The following is a 20,593-nucleotide window of genomic DNA, read 5'->3' on the forward strand; positions in this document are numbered from 1 at the left end:
AAATATAAAATACCTTGCAGGATTTACGATGCTGATGACCGTTAAAACACGTCATCACAGTCTGTGAGAAAGGTCCATTGTCCATAAGCAGAATAATGTAAACTACAATGTGAGTTCCAGGATATTAAACACTATATAAACACATAAACAAACCACTTTCATTTAAAGTCATTTTAGTGTTTTATTTTTTTGGAAGTTTGATGTTTACATCCCCAACCGGAGTGTACATAATTTACACCAGCTGATGTGACATATTCTTTTTTAAACCACATAGGTGTATTTGTCATTTGTTATGTAATGACATCACAGTAAACAAATTAATCTGCTCATCTGGTGTATGCTTACATCTCTACATAAGTTTCAATTTATTTGAAGGACAAGGCCTCTTGTATGACCTGATCTTGACAATTACGACTCTTGCAGGGCTTTCCAGGTAAAGAGCAAGGGTATTGGCAAGCTCTGACCCTGTGTGGACCCCTTTCATGCCATAATGAAACAGTCAGCAATCTCAAACTATCCAGATGATGTTGTTATAAAGTGATATGCAATCAGAGACCCTGCTTTCTTGTGTGGGGGGAAATTATCTAAATGTTATGTTTGAACGGCATCAAAAAGAGGCACCTCTCAAAGAGATGACACTAAGACTCCCTCAGTAAGTCATCTGTATTTTAACATGAAATTAAAAGGCCAATGCCTTAAAAGAAAATTGCATCCACTTTACGATTGAATATGTACCAGTAGAGAGGAACTGGCTCTAAAAATTGGGCTACATGAGTGGCATAGCTGAGCTCTCAATATGAGAAAGCTGTCACACTGAGCTTGTCTTTCTATATTAATGTTCTTCCTAAAAATTTATTCTGTCACTTTGATAATGTCCTTTTTCCAAACTAATTTTCTTAGACTGATCCACAGTGGGAAGATGGAGCAGTTTGGAGGACATCTGGCAGGCACACATCACTGCATCCTCCTCAATCCCAGAGTGCACCACGGTAGTCCTTCTATCCGCATTTAGTCCTTCTCAGGTACCAACTTCAGCACCTTGCCAATTGCGATTGTCTTACCTAAAAAAAAAAAATCTTCATTTTAGTATTCAGGGACTATTACATCTGAACAGTCATGTTATATTTTCTTGATATCTTACCCTCATCTCTCAAGGTGAAACGTCCCATCTGAGGGAAGTCTTTAAAAGTCTCTAAGCAGATAGTTCCTGCAGCCCTAAGACGGGCGATGCATACTTGGTCTTGTTTGACGAAGCGTGGGCGAGTCTTGCTCTTTTCTCCTGTCTTCTTGTCCACCAGACAGATTAACGCCTATTCGTAGAGGTTTTTGAGGAACATGACAGTTAAATATTTTAGGCTACCAAACCGTGGTGCTCTCTATCGTGGAGATTTGAATGAACGTTTCACACCTTTACGTCTGAATATTTTAGAAGTGCACACAAAATAACTTACTGTTATCTGCACTTCCTCTATGCAGGTATGTATGTGTAGTACTGCATTGTAACCTGGGCATATAATGGATTTGTGTTCGATAATGACAATCTGTTAACAAGAACAAAGAAAAAAAGCTATTAGATCTTCCAAAAAGTGAGATAGCATTCATAATCTTTACCGTCAGAGCTGGAATCATTACCTGGGCATCAAAAGTGCGCCCTGAGTGACAGAGGTTATCAGCATTGCATAGGATAAATCCTGGGAGAATCTCTTCCTCCTCGATGCCTTTGAGCCGGAGCTTCAGGTTTTCACCAGGCGAGGCGTACTCCGTCTCCACGTCATCAGAGAGAAGACTCAACACCTCCACTGTGTTCTGGGAAATAAGAACAAACAGTGTTTTAGACGCTGACTGTTATCATTCAACATAATGGGTATTAAATTCATAATGGTTCCGATAAAAACATATTGCATTTGTACCTAACAAAACAAGAAGGAAATTCTCTCATGCATACTGTTGTTTTGTACAGTCTTACCCGATTTGGCATCATAATAAGTTGTTGTGCTTTCCCGATACTCCCAGACTCCAGTTTTCCAAGCACCACAGTGCCCATGTCCTGCACAAGAGATTATAAAGCAGCATTATGGACTCTATCGGCTGATATTAGAGATTTTTTCAAATTTATTTTTGAATATTTATTCATGCCTCCTTTTTACATTTAGATTAACTTTAAGTGAAAGTTAAATGATGGCAGAGGTCATTTAAAAAAAATAGTAATAAACGCTATATAACATTATAATGTTGTGATGCCTAAATTGACTTGTAGCATTTGGGTGTCAAGAGTATTTGAAGATGTTTTCTATCCAATTACTGACACTTCAATCTGATGATGACTGCCAGCTCTAGCAAAGAAACTAAGCAAGACTTTAATTAACTTGAACTTAATCTCATTACATGTGCTGAACACAGAGCTTAGTTTAGCTTATTGGTTTCATAATACTGGACAAATGTTGTCTCACTGGGAAGAGAACAGCTGAGAAAACAATTTCCTCATTCCATTATACTAGATGCTTTCCTGCCAAAACACTCCTTTAAATAATTGGAAATCGTCAGCAGAAACTGAGACAATAGCAGTAAGACACTCAGAATATCATATTTTAGAATAACAGATGCAGTTTTGAAGTGCATACTGCATATGCAAATGTCATTAAACTTGACATGAAATGTTAAGATATCAATACCATCTTTCACTTACCTTGTATTTATCCACAATAGCCAATCTGATGGGACCATCAGTTGGTCTGGTGAAGTTTGGCAGGCTGTCCAGATGTGGAATGAAAGGCAATCCCCTATAAAAGTTCAGAGTTGAAGTAAACTGCCAATTGTCACTCGGATTTCACCTTCGTATTTTCACAGTAGCCTGAAAAATGACTTACGTGTACCAGGGGCACAACTCAGAAGTTTCTTTCAGGTTGGCTCCTGTCATTCCGGAGCAGGGCATGAAGTGAATGTCTTTCTTTGGATTAAAGCCCACTTTCTTCAGAAACGGCACTAACTTCTCTTTACATTCCTCGTATCTGTGGGGGTAAATGTGTAGTAATTGGTAAAAGAAGGACCAGATACAAGGATAAAAAAATGATAGAAGTCAAACTCTATTTAATTCACCTATCCAAACTCCAGTTCACAGTGGGATCGTCCATTTTGTTGACGAGGACTATCAGATGTTTGACTCCAGCTGTTTTGGCCAGCATGGCATGCTCCCTTGTCTGACCTCCCTTTTCAAAACCGGTCTCAAACTCACCCTTCCTGGCAGAGATGACCTGAAGAAAAGGAAAATTATGTTTTCTTAAGTGTCAATAAATGAAGTCAAGACCTATTATTTTCATTTCTTTATTTTAATTTATATGTACACTACCGTTCAAAAGTTTGGGGTCGGTAATGTTTTTGTAAAAAATATATATTGTCACCAAGGCAGTTTTTTTTTTTTTAAATCAAAAATACAGTAAAAACATCAATATTGCAAAATATGGTTACAATTTAAAATAACTGAACTATTTTTATATATTTTAAGATCAGCATTTATTTGAAAATAATAATAATAATAATTATAAAACATTGTAAATGTACTTTCACTTTTGATTAATTTAACTTAAATGTTATATTAATTTCATATTAAATACTATATATTAGTATGTCTAATAATTTTATCTTAAAGTAAAAATATTGTAAAGTGAAAAAAAATAAAATAGACATTTACAGAATTATTACCGAACCTTTTTTCTAATTTTGTACTCTCAATTCAAAAGACTTGCACATCTTAGCTACAGAGCTATAAGCACACTGCAAAAAATGCTTTGCTTACTTAGTATTTTTGTCTGGTTTCCAGTCCAAATATCTCAAAATTCTTAAATCAAGATGCATTTACTAGATAAGTAAAATTAGATAAGATATTATGTCTTGTTTTCTGGGGGAATTAATCAAAATTAAGTGAGTTTTTGCTTAAAACAAGCAAAATTATCTGTCCATGGGGTAAGAAAAATAATCTTAATTCAAACAGAAACAAGATTATTTTTCTTACCCCATGGACAGATAATTTTGCTTTGTTTTAACCAAAAACTCTTATCCAAAAAGGTAACACTTTACTTGAAGGGGTGTGCATAAGACTGACATGACACCTTCATAATCATGACATGACACATGTCATGAATATGAAGGAGGTTTTATGCATGTTTATGACAACTGCCATTAAGTGTCATTCTCTCAATTATGACATTTTTAATGCAAAGATGACATTGTTTCAGATGTCTTTGTTATGACAACTTGACATAAACCAATACATCATAACCTGTCAGTGTCTTTGTCATGACAACTTGACATTACCAAGACAGCATAACCTGTCATAAATATGTCATAAACAAGCAGATTAATAATCAAACTTAAGAAACTACTTAGCTTTATGGGTTAACATTTCATTATATTACTGACCACTTTTTTTTTTTCCAGTGGTACAAATTGAATTTGTCATTAAAATGTCATTAAGTGTTAATACTCTGTCAAATAATTTTATAATTAATACTGGAATACTGGGAAAAAAAGTGGTCAGAAATATATTCATGACACAGTTATAATGGTATCATGACAGCCAATGTCAAAACCAACCACATGACAGTTTAATGTAATGTTAACCCATAATACTAAGTAGTTTAAGTTTGATAATTAATCTGCTATGTCATGTTTATGACACATTTATGACAGATTATGATGTATTGGTTTATGTCAAGATGTCATAACAAAGACATCTGAAACAATGTCATATTTGCATAAAAAATGTCATAATTGAGAGAATGACACTTAATGGCAGTTGTCATAAACATGCATAAAACCTCCTTCATATTCATGACATGTGTCATGTCATGATTATGAAGGTGTCATGTCAGTCTTATGCACACCCCTTCAAGTAAAGTGTTACCAAAATATCTTATGGCATTTTACTACTTTAGTAAATACATCTTGATTTAAGATTTTTTTATATATATTTGGACTGGAAACAAGACAAAAATACTAAGTAAGAAAAGCATTTTTTGCAGTGCAACAATCGGCTGTAGGCGTTTCAAGAGGAACTCACCAGCACTGCCAAATCAGCTTGGGATGCCCCCCCAATCATGTTGGGTACAAAGCTTTTATGGCCCGGGGCGTCAAGAATAGTAAAGTGCTTTTTCTCAGTCTCAAAGTAGGCTCTTCCAACTTCTACTGTTTTCCCCTTGTCTCTTTCCTCTTGGTTTGTGTCTAGAGCCCAGGAAAGATACCTGCAAGGATAAACATGAATTAGATGTCATTTCAACCCAGATCGCATCATGAGAACAAATATTTCACTCAAAAAATCCAAGATGTGTAAAAGCTCATATAGACATCTAAAAGTGACTATACCATTTGGGTTTCTTATCTAAGAAAAAGCCTTTTAACCAATCTCCATGTTTGTCACATGATGTACACTACAGTGCCATTCAAAAGTTTAGGGTGAGTAAGATTTAAAAAATATATATTCTAATAATAATAATTGATTAAAAGTAGCATAATGTTGTATAATGTTACAAAACAAATGTTGAATTTCCTGAAGATCCATAAAAATGTGTCACAATTTCCACAAGTAGCACAACTGTTTAACATTGATAATAATAATAATATGAAATGTTTCTTGAGCACCAAATCAACATAGAATGATTTCTGTAGAACCATGTGACACTGAAGACTGAAGTAAATTCAGCTTTGCCTTAAAGGAATAGATTTTATTTTAAAAATGTATAAAAAAAAAAAAAAAATGTATAAATTATTTTAAATTGTAATAATATTTCACAATATTATTGTATTTACTGTATTTTGATCAAATAAATGCAGGATAAGAGACTTAACGACCCCAAACTTTTGATCAGTAGTGTAATATTATGCTGCATTTCCATGGAAAGAAAGGCATAAATAAATGTTTACCAAGTCTCTCTGTTCTTCTCTTTTGCCTCCCGTTCATATTTCTCCAGCGTTCTTTTGTCCACCATACCAGTTAGATACCTTAATGGTAAACAATTAAATATGCATTTTTTCACATCATATATCATAATGTATAACTGAAGGTTATAGCAGTCAAGTCTTTGTTATAAAGAATCATGGTTCACTCACATAATCTGTCCACCAATCGTAGACTTGCCTGCATCTGTACAAAAGAAAAATAAATCAGTAATAAATAATTTATTTGCTCACCAACCACTCTGGGGTGCGTTTCCCGAAAGCATCGTTGGCCAACTATGGTCGCAAGTTTCGGGAAACCCACCCCTGGTTAGTGGTTTTGAAAACTTGCTAGCCAATCAGCAATTTCACTGGCTATAATTTTGTTTCTGGAAAATTAAGTTTTTTACATGTGTGTGAGTGAGTGAGTGAGTGAGTGAGTGAGTGAGTATATATATATATATATATATATATATATATATATATATATATATTTGTGTGTATATATATATATATATATATATATATATATATATATATATATATATATATATATATGTTTATATATGTATATATGTTTATATATGTGTGTGTGTGCGTGTATATATGTGTATATATATATTATTTATATTATTATATATATTATTATTCGTTGCACCCGTTTCTGAATATTGCTTTATCTAAGTAGTCTACACTAACACAGTAGTACACACTACAGATCAATCAATATTCAGAAACAGGTGCAATTATTATAATGTATATAAACCACTGTCATTACATTTTTTTCGTCTGCAGAACAAAGTGAACCAATCAGTTTAACTTCCCAGAGGAGGACACACCCCAACGAATATGTATATACATCAACTAGTTCTGACATGCATTGTAACCGTAACTGTATATTCCGACACTAAATGACACTAAAAACACGTTAACATACCCACATGTCCAATGAACACAACATTCACATGTTCTTTCTTAGGGGCATCTGGTAGAGGAGGAGGCAGCTTGGGGGTCGGCATCTCTTCATCCTCCTCCATCATTTCATCCTGTTCCTCATCCCTACAGCATCCAGTGTCAGCCGGGGATCCACCTCCTGGTTCCTCCTCATCCCGCTCCCCCTTCTGTTCCCACGTCTCCACTGCGCTGGCATCTGTCTCTCCGTTCTCCACTGCAGCTGTGGGGACAGTCACAGCAACATGTTTCAATGTTAAAACTTACTAAAACACAATGACCTGTTCCTGGAAAATATAGAAACAAGCCAAAAACTCAGCATCTAACGTGGCCCTTCAATCATAAGCGGTGTCATTTCAGTTGAGTCAGCTCAGCTGTTTAGTAAAACAATCTTTTAGCTACACTATGAGAAATATAAAAAATGTAAATGCTTTGTATTTTTAAAGGGATACTCCACTTTAAAATGAAAATTCTGTCATCATATACTCACCCTCATGTTGTTTCAAACCTGTATGAATTTCTTTCTTCTGCTGAACAGAAAGGAAGATATTTAGAAGAATATCAGTAACCAGACAGTTTCTGGTACCATTGACTTCCATAGTATATATTTTTTTTCCTACTATGGAAGTCAATGGTACCAGAAACTGTCTGGTTACTGATATTCTTCTAAATATCTTCCTTTCTGTTCAGCAGAAGAAAGAAATTCATACAGGTTTGAAACAACATGAGGGTGAGTATATGATGACAGAATTTTCATTTTAAAGTGGAGTATCCCTTTAAAACAACGGAGGACCTCCTGAACACAAGCAAACCTAAGAGAGTGGTAAGGGCTAGTAAGGGATTATTCACTGTAAAATTTTAAATTTGTCTTCTTTTAATCTTTTTCATTAATGATTAGTTCAAAACTAAGTTGATATTCTCTTTTACGCTAAGAGTGTAACTTAAATTGATAGTTAATCCAAGAATGAAAATTCTGTCATCATTTTCTCACCCTGATGTTGTTCCAAAACTGTATGACTTTCTTTCTTCTGTGACAATGGAAGTCAACCAATGTTCTAATGTTATTTGGTTACCAATGTTCTTAAAATATATACAAAAAAAAGAAGAAAAAAAAAAAAGAAAAGAAATGCAATACAGGTTTGGAACGACATCAGGGTAAGTAAATGATAGAATTTCTATTTTTGGGTAGAGTATCTATTTGCCAAAAAAAGAAGAAATCACTTATCAATGTATTCATTTAAAAATAAAAATGTAAATAAATAAAGAACTTTTTAAATAAATAAATAAAAATAATTAATTAATGTTTAACCCTCTGGCGTTGCTCGTTTTGCGGTCAAAAAGGATCAAACTTTCTTTTTTTTTAATGAAATGAATGTACTATATTTTTCTTATTTTAACGGTACTAAATTATATTCATGGAATATTTATGATCCCTTTATTACCTTAAGTTTGGTATCTTTTTAAAAAAAGACACATGGCAGATTATTGCTAAAGTGAAAAATAAAGAAAAAGGGAAATAAGTGAAACTAAAAAAAAAGTTATAGAATTTTAAGTTTATTATTATGAAAAATGCATAAATAAAACGATATTTTTAAATTTTATATGAAATTTATATTTTCCAAAACTACACTCTAAAATTGTGAAAAAATCAAAACCATAAACCTAAACAAATTGTGTTGCAAATTTGAGGTAGATATCTTTCAGTAAGATTTTGTTTGGGCGCATTACCAAACATTTCCACTAGATGAAATTCGCTTTCCATTTGTTTCCAATAAACAGATCAAGTGTGACTATTTTTTTCAGGACCATTTAACCTTTTTTTGTGTGTGTGTGTGTGTGTTCACATAGCAAAAGCCAAAACCTGTCCCAAGTTTCGTACCATTCCGATGAAGTAAAAAAAAAATCTAAAACAAAACTACAAAAAACATTTTTTCGGTCAAAAATCCCCAGAGGGTTACAGAAATTTCAAATGTAACAAATGATAAATTGATAAAGTTGTATGGACCACTTTTTGTATGATACATGACATGTATGATGCTTTTGCATCCTTTTACAGATGCATGTAAAAGAACAACCAGCACAGAGTGTCTCATTTTGTGTTCAAAAGAATAAATGCTTAAAGTCCAAAAAGTTTGAGAACCACGCTTTAAGCCAAAAAAGAAATTGATTAAGAGAATTAAGGACAGGAAAATGAATTTCAATTAACATATATTGTACTCCATAAAAATACACAAAATCAAGCTAAGAAACAAGCTACAACAACAAAAATTGAGAAGCGCATTCATTGTTTTGACAGTTCTGCTTCTCTGAGTCAGTATCTGCGGCTGGAGGTGTAAGTAATGGATAAATAAGGCCTGTAATTTGAGCACATGAGTGCTGATGTAACAAGTTGTCCTCTGTATGGCGAAGCAGCAATAGTGCATCAGAACCATTCAGAACACAAAACCCAAGCAGAAAAGCAGAGTCTAGGCTTGATAGACAGATATCCATAAAGCATTAACATACCCACAGGTTCTGAGATCTCCATGCTTGCCACTGCATCAGTGCCTGTGGAGAGAGATATGGGTTATGATGGGAAAACATTAAATCAAACTCACTAATAAATCTGGCAGTTTTGAGACACCACGAAAACAAAATTGACAACTTTTATTTTTTGTATGGAATATTGCAGTATATATTATAAATAATTTATAATTTACAAAATACCCAATGGACAAAATCAAGTCCCTCCTACATTTTTTTAATACCGTTTCACTTGGATCAGTGGCGTACAGTGGTGTTCTGAAATGAGGAGGAAAAGTCCTCACAGTTTTTTTTATATATATATATAAATCAAATGTAAATTCATATCTCAGTTACACTTAATGTTGCCACATTTTCCTGGTTAAAAAAAAATCACTTTACGTTATATAAAAAGAAATTTAAATTTTATATACAATTTTATTTTGTATTTTTACATTAACAATGTTGTCACGGTCACTACATTTCCCATCATCCTCTCTGGCCCTCACCTGCATGCTCTTCCTCTGTTCATTGTTCAGTTTCAAGCCACTCCTTCATTAGTTAATTTGGTTTAGCTGTATCTTGTTAGTTTCTATGGTCCCCAGCTGTGTCACGTTTCCCTGATCTGTTCTGTGTATTTAAGCCCTCTGTTTCTCCCTATTCCTTGTCTTGTGTTTTACGTTTAAGTCTATTGAATCGCCTTCATCATGCGCTTGATCTTAACCACCTCACCCGTGACAGATGTAATTAATGTTCTGTTTTTTTTAAAAACAAGTATAAATCTCAAGTTAGTGTTTTTAAGTATTTTTACATTTATTCCAAAATAATAACTAAAGGCAGTAACAATTAAAACATTTTTTTGTGTGTGTGAACAGATGTTCTGCTGTTCCTAAGTCACCTTATTGTTGGATCATCAATCAAAGCTCTGTAAACACTTGAAGATGTACCTTTAATTTCACCAGGCTGATTGCTCATTGAAAACACTCACAAAAACAAGAGGAGGGAATTATCCCACAAACCAATCATATCACGATATAGGCATTGCCTCCTCTCATGTGACTTTGCCCCATTCATTCTCAATTACCCCTCACCAAACCCACCACATGTTAGGGGGTCTGTTAAAACTCAATGGGCTCAGAGTTGGTCAGTGTTACTTTAGAAAAATGTGTGATTTATACACTTTTTAAGCTCACATTTTGTAATATTTGCATTGTTTTATTTTTGTAATATGGATTATATTCTCATCCAATTTTTTTGAGGCACTGCCTCCCTTGCCTCCTTGGAGGAAACGCCCCAATAGGGAAGAAAAGACTTGCAACATCCATGTCATGCCAACTTTAAGAATATAGTTTATGCTATCCACAGACAGCTTAATTAGGTTGTTTAGCTCACTGTTAATATAAGTTAAATACATAATTTCAATGTACAGGTGAAAAAAAAAACAGGAAAATTTTCTCAAAGTTAGTGTGGAAATGCCTCCTTGTAATTTACACAATAAACTAAACAACCTGAAACAGACTGGAGTCAAATATTATCAGCAGGTCATCTGTCTATTAGTATTAACTCATTGTACGACACAGCTGGTCATGTGACAAACACGCAGCACCCATAAGAGGGCGACCCGCTCCTGTGTAGAATAAAACAGCTAGAATAGCGATAATTTGTGCCTTCTTCACCTCATACATAATTTTAATCATAATGTTGTTAATTTATTTTCGTGTAAAACATTTGAATAAGCACACAATTCTGATAAAATTGTTCTAAAGGAGTGCTAGATCGTATAGTGTGTTATGTACGTCATGCTATCATGTATTAACAAGTAAATTGTGAAGTCGACTGCTAAACTCGCTAAGCAAGTCTATCCGGCATTTAGTTCATGAGTCATGACAGATCACATATGTTTATTAAAGTGCGCTACATTAACATATGATAATGTACACCTGACTATGTATAATGCAAATGTCTTTACTCGACTATGGTAAATATAGCGCTCAGATAAACGCTGGCTTCTGTTTGGCTAGCCCGTTATAAACATTTCCAGCTAAAAGCCCTTTTATGGTAAGACTGCATCAATGCTCAGTCAGTCGGTTTATTAACGCTGTTAGTTTACCATCAGACGTATCGTTTTCCGCTGGACCTTGAGAAAGAAAGGATGGTACGAATTCCGGAGCGTTAACGTTGAGCCCGATGAAGGCGGACTGAAGTTCGGCATCAGCCGTGGCCTCAACATCGTCCTCCTGTTCCCACGAATCAGGGGCTATGTCTCTCGAGTCCATAGTGGCTTTAACTAGAATAGCTGACGTTTCTAGCGGGTTGCGCTTTAACCCACAAGGCGGTTTGGACCACAACCAAGTCTGCTGTGTTTTCAGTATCTATTCCAGGTAAATTGATGGATTGGGGAACTCGTAACTGAGCTGAAATGGTTCATGGGGCGCTCGTCTTCTTCATGCGACACCATGGACGTGTAGCTAGTAGTTAGCTGATCCTCAATCTTGCATGCGCGCACTCGCGCAGTGCCAGTGCAGAAACGTGGACTGTGAAAGCAGAGACCCAATGGCCACATCAACAGCTTTTCAAATTAAGACCATCATAGTAAACCTACAAGTGCAACATTAAAAAACGGGAATATATTAACAGTAAAAATGTGACCAATCTGCAGTAGTTTTTATTCAACCGTTTTAATGTAATTATTATTGCATAAACAATTAAAAATATACAATTTATAAATATAGACGTGTAATGCATAAACAAAGTATAAATACAATGTATAAACAAATAGACAATAGGTAAACATGTAAATAAATAGGTACAACTAGTTTATGCGTTAACTTGAACAGGTTCCATCTTGAACAAAATGGAGACATTTATGTTAACATGCTTTCTGTGTCGATTTTTAGTCTTTGGCATCTGCTATTCCTCCAGCGGTGATGGCAAAAGTAGCCTCGCTTTCTGGCATGTCTGGGCTGTAGAAAAGCAGAGGTTTAGTTGCATTTAAATCAAATGACAATCATATTCTATAACTGTCTAAATCTATAATTAAATGTACATATGCATAACTTGTGCATTGTATGTGTTCTTTTTATATTAGCTGAGAAACAAAAAGAGAAAACAGTAACACTTTACAATAAGGAAGGAGGCATTGTTAACATTAGTTAACTACATTAGTTAACATCAACTGACCATTAAAAATATTTTTAATGCATAAAATAATCTAGGTTATGATGTTAATACTAATACATTATTAAAATCAAAAGTTGTATCTGTAAATATTTTTTAATGGACATGACCTAACATGAACTGACAATGAACAGTTGTATTTTTTATTACATTAACAAAGATTAATAAATACTGTAACTATTTATGTAATGTAATGCTCATTGTTAGTTAACTAACATAAAGTAATGGAAACTTATTTTAAAGCGTTACCGAGAAAATCTTGAAATTACCTATCAAATATTTTGGCAATTCTCAACTCAGCACGTCCTTTCCTCAAGCTGATGCGTGTGGTGGAGGCATGCGCCAGTATGTGTCCTCCAATGGGCTTTTTGGGATCTGCTTGAAATCTAAGATCATAATAATCAGTTTAAAATTCCCCAACATTCCCTTTCCTATTTGTTTTGTGTTCCTACTTACGTCATTCCAGCCCCTGGATCTGCAGTCATCTGGTTGGTAACAAACACTGCCACGTTGTACTCTACAAACGATAGATATTATTGATGAAGTGAAGTTCAGAAAAATGAAGTTCACAAGTTAAAATCATGAGCTTACTTCATTGAAGATAAGACTGACTACTATCAAGTTCTATGTCAGGTCCATTATACTAGTAGTCTCTTCTTCCCATTAATTTATATAACAGAAGATGATTTTTACAGACCTTCAGAGATCTTCTGCAGTCTGGAGAGCATTTGTGCAAGCTTCTGCTGTCTCTCAGCCAGCTCGCCTCTTCCAGAGAAGTCCACCCGGAACAGAGCCATGATTGAGTCTATTATCTGTGAAAAATTAATTGTCGAAGGCCACAAGATCAAGTAAAATCGCTTCCTAAAAATATAAATCTCCGAACGTTTACAATGATAGGATCAAGTGCTTTTCTTCTATCTCTCAGACGTACCAGAAGCTTGAAAACACCTCCTTCCTCATGAAACTTGGCTGCAACAAAGTCTAATAATTCCATCTGATGCTCGCCTATGAATGAAAAAGATAAAGATTAAGAGCCTGTTAAAGCGACATTTCAAAACTTTAAGTAAAAAAGTTCAGCTTTAAAAAAAGAGGGAAGTTCTTACTGGTGTATGCACGTGCATATAACACATTATCCAGTACAGCTTCATGATCCACATTGAATCTGTCAGCTATGTCCTTCAGCCTCTCAGGCCGACTGGTGTTCACAATTATTAAGGAGAAAATGGATTCTCCATATTGTATAGGTTTAGAAAAAAACATTTGGCACAAAGAAAGCAAGTGCAGAAATGATACAAGGTGTTTTCAGAATCAATGAAGATGACCTTTCCTCCTGAATAGCCATATTCACCAGGAAGCTGAGCGGTTACTTGGGAAAAGGAGAAGGAGAGTGACATTAATGGTCTGAAATGACAATTAAATTGGAAATATACCATTTATACAAAATACATTATTGTTCTTACCACACATTGTGTGAGCGAGTTGAGTCTTTCCAGTTCTGAATTCTGAAGGTACGGGAAAGGATTCACAAAGACAAAAACGTGTCATTTTGGTAGAACTGATGTATGGGAAAATGCATTTAATTCTGGTTGATAATCATAACACCACCCAACCTCCAAAAGCCTCAGTAATGGCCATACTCTCCACACCTCCTCCAAGGAGTTTGCTAAACAAAATATGAATAAAGCATTTCTTCATTAATGTGTAAAATAATGACTTTATTTATGACTTTTATCAGACAAAATGTTCAGCCCTGTGCAAAACAACAGGTAGGTTTTAGTACGAAGCCCTAGCGTGACATGGGGGGAAATAGATATTGTTGCCACAAATAAGAATTTGTTCCCACAACTTATTAATTTGTGGCCATATTTTTGAACTCATTTTAGTTAAATCATGGCCAAGATATCTAGTTTTTTCCCCCCTCCATGTCATCAGCAAGGCTCAGTATTTTAGAGCTATAAACATTGTTATTTCTTACTCAAACTCCAAACTGCCAGTTGTGACGTGGAACACTTGCTTCCTTTTTATAATGTAATCAGATGCTGTCTGAAATCCACATGTCTACAAGAAAGACGACAAAATTGTATACATTTACTATAAGATTAACTCTATACAACTGAAAAATATGTATTATGCTAACAAATTACGGGAATTCACATCAAATTACCATCAACTTTCCAGCAGCTTCCTTTATTTTGTCCACTTTAGCCTCAGACAGTCCCTTTACATTACAGAGAGCACGGCGTGTGGTCATCTGGATGCCTTTCACAGTACAAATCCCTACAGACTTCAGTTTCTTAATGTCAGCCATGTTCTTAAGAGAAAAGGTTATGAATCAGTCACTGTCATGATGAGATTATCATAACTTTCATAATAACATTAATTTACTTACAATGCCATGCTTCTGTAAGAGCTCAATGTCTTGAAAAAAGGACTCCTAAGGGGGTTTTATAGGAAAGTAATTCATCATTTATTTGTGCTATACACAAACACACTAGTAAAAGACAAATGGGTATGTCTAATTTAAGTTGTACATTTTCATTAAATGCATTTTGAAACATGTCATATTAAACTCGTTTTGGCTGGGTCATAGAAATGAATGTGAATCACCTCATCTTCTTGGTACCCCGACTCATCCTCCAAAGCCTGCTCTTCCAAAACTTTCATTCTATGGATGATTTAAAAAGAAAGTTTACAATTAAATACATCGTCTTCGGCGGCTAGTTAGCTAAGTCATTCGATAATTATCTAGTTAAAGTGGCGGCTTACACTTTAATCAGCTAACTATGTTAGTGTTAACTGTTAGCAGCCCCGTTTCAAAAGAACTGGTCTTAACTCTCGCTGTGGATGTCACATAAACAGTTATAGTGTCATGTTCCTCGTCATACGGGTGCAAAATAACTTTTTTGACAAAAATAATTGAATGTAAATTACATTTTACCTCACGTTTATTCCTCAGAGAAAGCTGACAGAAACTGTTCAAGTCAGTGATCTCGCGCTGAGTCTGAGTGACACTTCAGCGGCAGCGCGCGCCGCGCATCTTTTCCCGCGCTCTGATAGTCATGAATGCACATTAAAGTTTCAGGGTGTTTTTTTTTTTTTTGTTTGGTTGGTTTTTTTAGTTTGTTTTTTTAACTACAACTACTACTTATAATACATCTAAATGGTTCTGTTTTCTCTATTTTACCAAACCGACTTGAAATGTAAAAGGTTTTTTATGATCCTGGTGGCAGTCTGTCATACCAAGCACACTGTATATCTGATTTCTATTCAATCTAAACCTAAAACTGTTTTAAAAGTTTTACCATGCCTTTTATTTTATATAAAAAAAAATTCTACGTTCAAATTCATGTATCCTACTTTATTCTCCCAAACAAAAAGTAAAATAATCAAACCTTTTCTATATGTCTTGTAATTTTTTTTTACGAATTAGAGGACCTTTAAATTGACGTCATTCCTCGTTGTTGCGTCATTTCCACCTATTGAAACTGAAAAAAATGGGAAGGAACCAGGAAGGAACATGTTCCATTCGGAACCGCATGCTAGTATAATACTCGTACTACGTTTACCATATCTGTCTATGGCAGAAATATTAATAGTAGTAAGCGGTTCCGAATTCAACAATTGATTTTATGAGGAAAACTTTGTTGACTGATAATCTGTGGGAATATTTTATTCCTTGTTAAATTATTATTAATGTTAGGTTGAGGTAACGTATATGAAGGTCATTCAGTAATATAAAGTATACACAAAAGGAGGACAGAGGAGCACTTGTTTTTATTCCCATTAGGTGGAGCAAACAGGATCACTCACTATTGAAATAATTGTTTTGAAACATTATTTCTCAAATATTTCACAATGATTCTACACACAGTATGGCTTTTTCTGCAGAATAACACTGCAGAAGCTTTGCATGATGTTAGTTCTACCTGTAAAAGACACTGTTGGTAGAGAACCACTTCTTAATATTTTAACATTTCTGAACCAAAAACAAGAAATAACCATAATTTGTAGACAGAGAACATTTCACAATCAACATTGGCTTTGCGTGCCCTCATAAATATTACAGATCTTTTACATGCCGTTATAGATTCTCTACAATGTCAGTGTTGATCCGGCATTGCAATGGCCAACATTGCACCGTAAACACTCTCTTAGAAATATAATGCACCTACAACACAGCCAAAATATTCCCAACAGATGCCATAGTCTCTCTCTGAAAGACATGTTATTAGATAGCTATAATAAAAAAGTAAAAGGTCAGAGCTTGGACATCAGTCTATGCAGAATGTTTTTGTGAGAAAGGCAGAGAGAGAGGGAAGTTCATAAAAAGTCATCAAGATCTCCATTGTACAGAATCTATACAGGGTAATGACTTCTTGATGTTGACCAACCACAGCATCTTCTTTTCTCCAGTTCCTGCTCCCTCTCTCTTTCCCCTTCTTCTACAACTCATGGATGTTACATTATATACATCATCACAGCTTTCCAGGAGCAGGAGGCATCATTCCAGGCATTCCTCCAGACATGCCAGCATTTGGACCCAACAAAATCTATTAAAAGCAGGAAAATGACAAAACAAATGAGAAATTAATTCATACTTCAATGAAAAAGAAACGTAAAACGATTGAATTAAAATAAAAAAGGCTTGATAAATCTTTTCTATAATTTTTTTTATAAAAGGCATTTCAATGAAAAGATACTTAACATGTTAACTAAAGATTTGTAAGAGAAGTGAAGACTGCTTTACATTATTTAGATGTGGGAGTGACAAAGAAACATGAAATAATGCAAAAATACAGTAGAACGTTGTGGCAAGCAGGGCGGGGCCGAGAGCCGTGAGAACGACGTGAGCCTCGTATCTCTCACGGAGGAGCAACGGAAGCATAAAAGGAGGAGCGACGACAGTGAAGGACGAGAGAGGACCAGGCCTGGACACTCACGTTATGTTTTGTTTATGTATGTGAGGCAGTCGTCCGTGAGGGGCTGTCGCTTTTACTTTCGTTTTGTGTTTTGTGATTATTAATGTTGTTGAACGCACGCCGGTTCCCTCCTCCTTCCCATATCAACTAAACATGCTATAAACGTATCCCAAACAAGTTGAGATGAGGAAGAAACTGTTTTTAAGGGATGTGTAAGGTAAAGTTCAAATGTTTATGGCAGCTACGAAACTTTTTGTGTCACATTATTTTGTATATTATTATATTCACCAGCTATGAAGTGAATAACACTACAAACTTTGATTTGAAGCAAAAAAGTATTTGAAAAATCAAAGGACAAATACACTTTGTATATGACAATTTTAATAAGGGAAAGGAACTACAATCATACGAAGCATAACGAATTAATGAACGAATTAAAAACTGAACAATTATATAGATTTAAAGTCCCAATTAAATCAATTTAAATTTCTCGGCTTTTAGTGTGAATATGTTAGCCTTAGTGTTATCTATAAGCTAGTGTGCTCCCCCAAAAAAAAAAAACACATCTAGAAGATATAAGCATTCAAAACTTAGTCTCTCACTTCCACCAATATGGATCAATGAGTTTGATGACATCGCTCTGGACTTCAGCAGCTTCTCATCAGATTTTCTGTCCAATCAAATGCTCTCTAGAATTTGAAGTGTCCCTGCCCCTACATTATAAATAGACGCAAATGAAGTCTGGTTTCACTTTAGTGTCACACAAACCGCCGCAGAGCGCGCAGTCTGCTCTGGTCCAGAGACACAATAGCACAGAGCGGATCATTTGCGCAAGTCGGTGCATACCAGAACACGTATCAGACACATTTGAATTCTGCACAGGATGCTGTATTTTAAAGTGATATGAAGGAGATTAGGAGGAGAAAGGTTAGAGATTAGATGGAAACTGTGGCTTTAACAAGCTGTGATATGAAGAAAACAAATTGGATCTCCAGAACCCAACTGTTGCAGAGTTAATGTGACGCTCTTTTTGCACTGATTTCATAAGACTATTTAATTTGAATGGATAATCTTTTGGTTTGTGAAGTTACTACCAACAATTGTTCAAACTATTGACCAAAAATAACTATATGTTATACATGTACTACCATGATATAAAAATACTTATTCTGTCATACAAGATTTCAGTCATAGAGCTCACCCCTAGTTAGGTGGGTATGATATCATATCATAGGAAGGTAGGAAGGAAGGTTCATATGCAGGACTTTGGTGCAACTTACCTGTCTCTGCTGTTGTAATTGTTGTTGTTCCAGCTGTAACCGCTCAGTCTCAAAGACAACCGGCAGAACCAGAATCATAAAGGAAGTGGTGCCGACCCATAGAGCTGAGCGGGAGAAACTACAAGAGAGCACAATATGGAAAAAAAGATGCTGAAATGTGTAGCCTGAAAAAATCATCATGTGTAGAATTGACTGTTTTAATTGTAAGGTCAACTGCCAGCACCCCACCTGTAAAGTTTTTTGGCTACAGATAGCGAACACTGTGCGGATACTTCAGCCGCAGATCGCAGTGATTCTGGAAACATCTCCGTGAGACCCCACAACCTCTCCAACATGGTTTCATCCAACTGGGAGAGAAGAAATAAAAGCTGGAGCATCACATCAGAAAATTAAGTCTCTAAAACGCACGCCACCAGCCAAAATGGTAACTCAGGAGGACACACTGAAAAAGCTTATTCCTCACAAGCATGTAAAAGCTGAAGGTTTCTACTGACAGTGTGCAATGGAATATACTTTGTGTATGTGAAATGGTAACATTGATATTAAAAGGCCAGACGCTATAACCTAAGAGTAATTTATTTATAATAAATTATGTGTGTGTGTGTGTGTGTGTGTGTATGTATGTATATATATATATGAATAATCACACTGTATTATACTGTATATATAATATGAATAATCACACTGTATATAATATATGAATAATCACACTATGTATATATATATATATATATATATATATATATATATATATATATATATATTTATTATGTGTGTGTGTGTGTGTGTATATATATATATATATATATATGTGTGTGTGTATATATATATATATATATATATGTGTGTGTGTGTGTGTGTGTATACATATACATATGAATAATCACACTAATATAATATAATTTTTTGTATATATATATATATATATATATATATATATATTTATGTATGTATATAATTTGCTAAGATAAATAATTATTTGACTTGTCACTTGTGCAGAACAAATGTCTGAAATAAAATTAAAAAAAAGGAAAAAGTGAGAGAAATCCTCAAACTGCTAACGTTACGCGGCTCTTCAATTCATGCCAGTTTGTCCGGCTAAATAGCTAATATTCACAATGCCAGCACCAAACAAGCTTTGGTCTGTTTCTTCACATTGTCCAATATCTTTATCATTTTCTTGAGGTCAGTCAAAATTGTAGAAGCAATCGAGTACCTCTTCATCTTCATCATCTCCCTCGATCTCGTCTTCGAGCGGTCGTGTCTCCACACGGCCAGAGTCTGGAGACAGCTCCTGGATGGTAGCCATTTAAAATATGACGCAAGTCTATAAGCTTTAAATTATAATTATGAATAGACCACAATAGTGTGTTACAGCTTCACAATGAATTAGATGCAGAGAGCACGCATTGAAACCTGAGGTCACTTGGGTTACATGTGAGACGGATGTACTTCCCCGGTTCCTTGTAAGGAAGCACAACGACATATTAGGACGCCTATCGCCAGGGAGGTCTTACTGCAGCTCGCGATTGCGTAGCAGTGGACGATGAAATAGTGGAAGATTGCGCTCACTGACACAATTCCCCTTAGTTTTAATAAGAAGTGGAAGAGGACACCAAAATCACCTACTTTACACGTCATTACACCAAAAAAAGGAGAAAGAATGCCTATGTGGGAGTTTCGAATCAACAGATTATTTATTTGTTAGTCTGTTTGATTAAAGTAACACTTTTGGTTTTAATACTCGGATGAAACAAACTGCATGCCTAAGACGTTTTTATGTTAAGTGAAAGCATGTGTTTCATTCATGGTCACAATTGTAATCAATGGGAAACC

At 35.0% G+C, this 20,593-nt stretch overlaps 3 protein-coding genes across 4 annotated transcripts; all 3 read right to left on the bottom strand.

The window, feature by feature from the left end:
• Window positions 1-164: 164 nt before the first annotated feature.
• On the bottom strand, window positions 165-11,945 carry gspt1 (G1 to S phase transition 1). Of its 2 annotated transcripts, none has more exons than XM_079851262.1 (14): window positions 11,492-11,945; window positions 9,385-9,426; window positions 6,866-7,102; window positions 6,103-6,136; window positions 5,917-5,994; window positions 5,057-5,237; window positions 3,097-3,251; window positions 2,868-3,008; window positions 2,687-2,780; window positions 1,967-2,047; window positions 1,633-1,806; window positions 1,452-1,541; window positions 1,142-1,310; window positions 165-1,061 (listed from the first exon to the last, which is right to left on the bottom strand). In XM_079851262.1, exons 1-14 carry the CDS (start codon window positions 11,655-11,657, stop codon window positions 1,009-1,011), a joined length of 1,695 nt encoding a protein of 564 aa, XP_079707388.1. In that variant the 5' UTR covers window positions 11,658-11,945; the 3' UTR covers window positions 165-1,008. The 2 variants fall into 2 exon arrangements, with proteins under 2 accessions (XP_079707388.1, XP_079707389.1); XM_079851263.1 differs by lacking the exon at window positions 11,492-11,945 and adding an exon at window positions 10,280-10,317.
• Window positions 11,946-12,020: 75 nt separating this feature from the next.
• On the bottom strand, window positions 12,021-15,805 carry dmc1 (DNA meiotic recombinase 1). Its single transcript, XM_079851592.1, has 14 exons — window positions 15,497-15,805; window positions 15,166-15,223; window positions 14,948-14,992; window positions 14,723-14,869; window positions 14,534-14,616; window positions 14,169-14,221; window positions 14,019-14,060; window positions 13,852-13,924; window positions 13,662-13,753; window positions 13,490-13,563; window positions 13,256-13,370; window positions 13,015-13,075; window positions 12,828-12,944; window positions 12,021-12,344 (listed from the first exon to the last, which is right to left on the bottom strand). Exons 2-14 carry the CDS (start codon window positions 15,220-15,222, stop codon window positions 12,275-12,277), a joined length of 1,029 nt encoding a protein of 342 aa, XP_079707718.1. The 5' UTR covers window position 15,223; window positions 15,497-15,805; the 3' UTR covers window positions 12,021-12,274.
• An 811-nt stretch (window positions 15,806-16,616) lies between these two features.
• tomm22 (translocase of outer mitochondrial membrane 22 homolog (yeast)) lies at window positions 16,617-20,225 on the bottom strand. Its single transcript, XM_079851593.1, has 4 exons — window positions 19,974-20,225; window positions 18,986-19,104; window positions 18,758-18,875; window positions 16,617-17,108 (listed from the first exon to the last, which is right to left on the bottom strand). The coding sequence occupies exons 1-4, from the start codon at window positions 20,064-20,066 to the stop codon at window positions 17,034-17,036; spliced, it is 405 nt and encodes a 134-aa protein (XP_079707719.1). The 5' UTR covers window positions 20,067-20,225; the 3' UTR covers window positions 16,617-17,033.
• Between the last annotated feature and the right edge of the window lie 368 nt (window positions 20,226-20,593).

This window comes from Squalius cephalus (assembly GCF_949319135.1).
Source record: "Squalius cephalus genome assembly, chromosome: 19".
NCBI lineage: Eukaryota > Metazoa > Chordata > Actinopteri > Cypriniformes > Leuciscidae > Squalius > Squalius cephalus.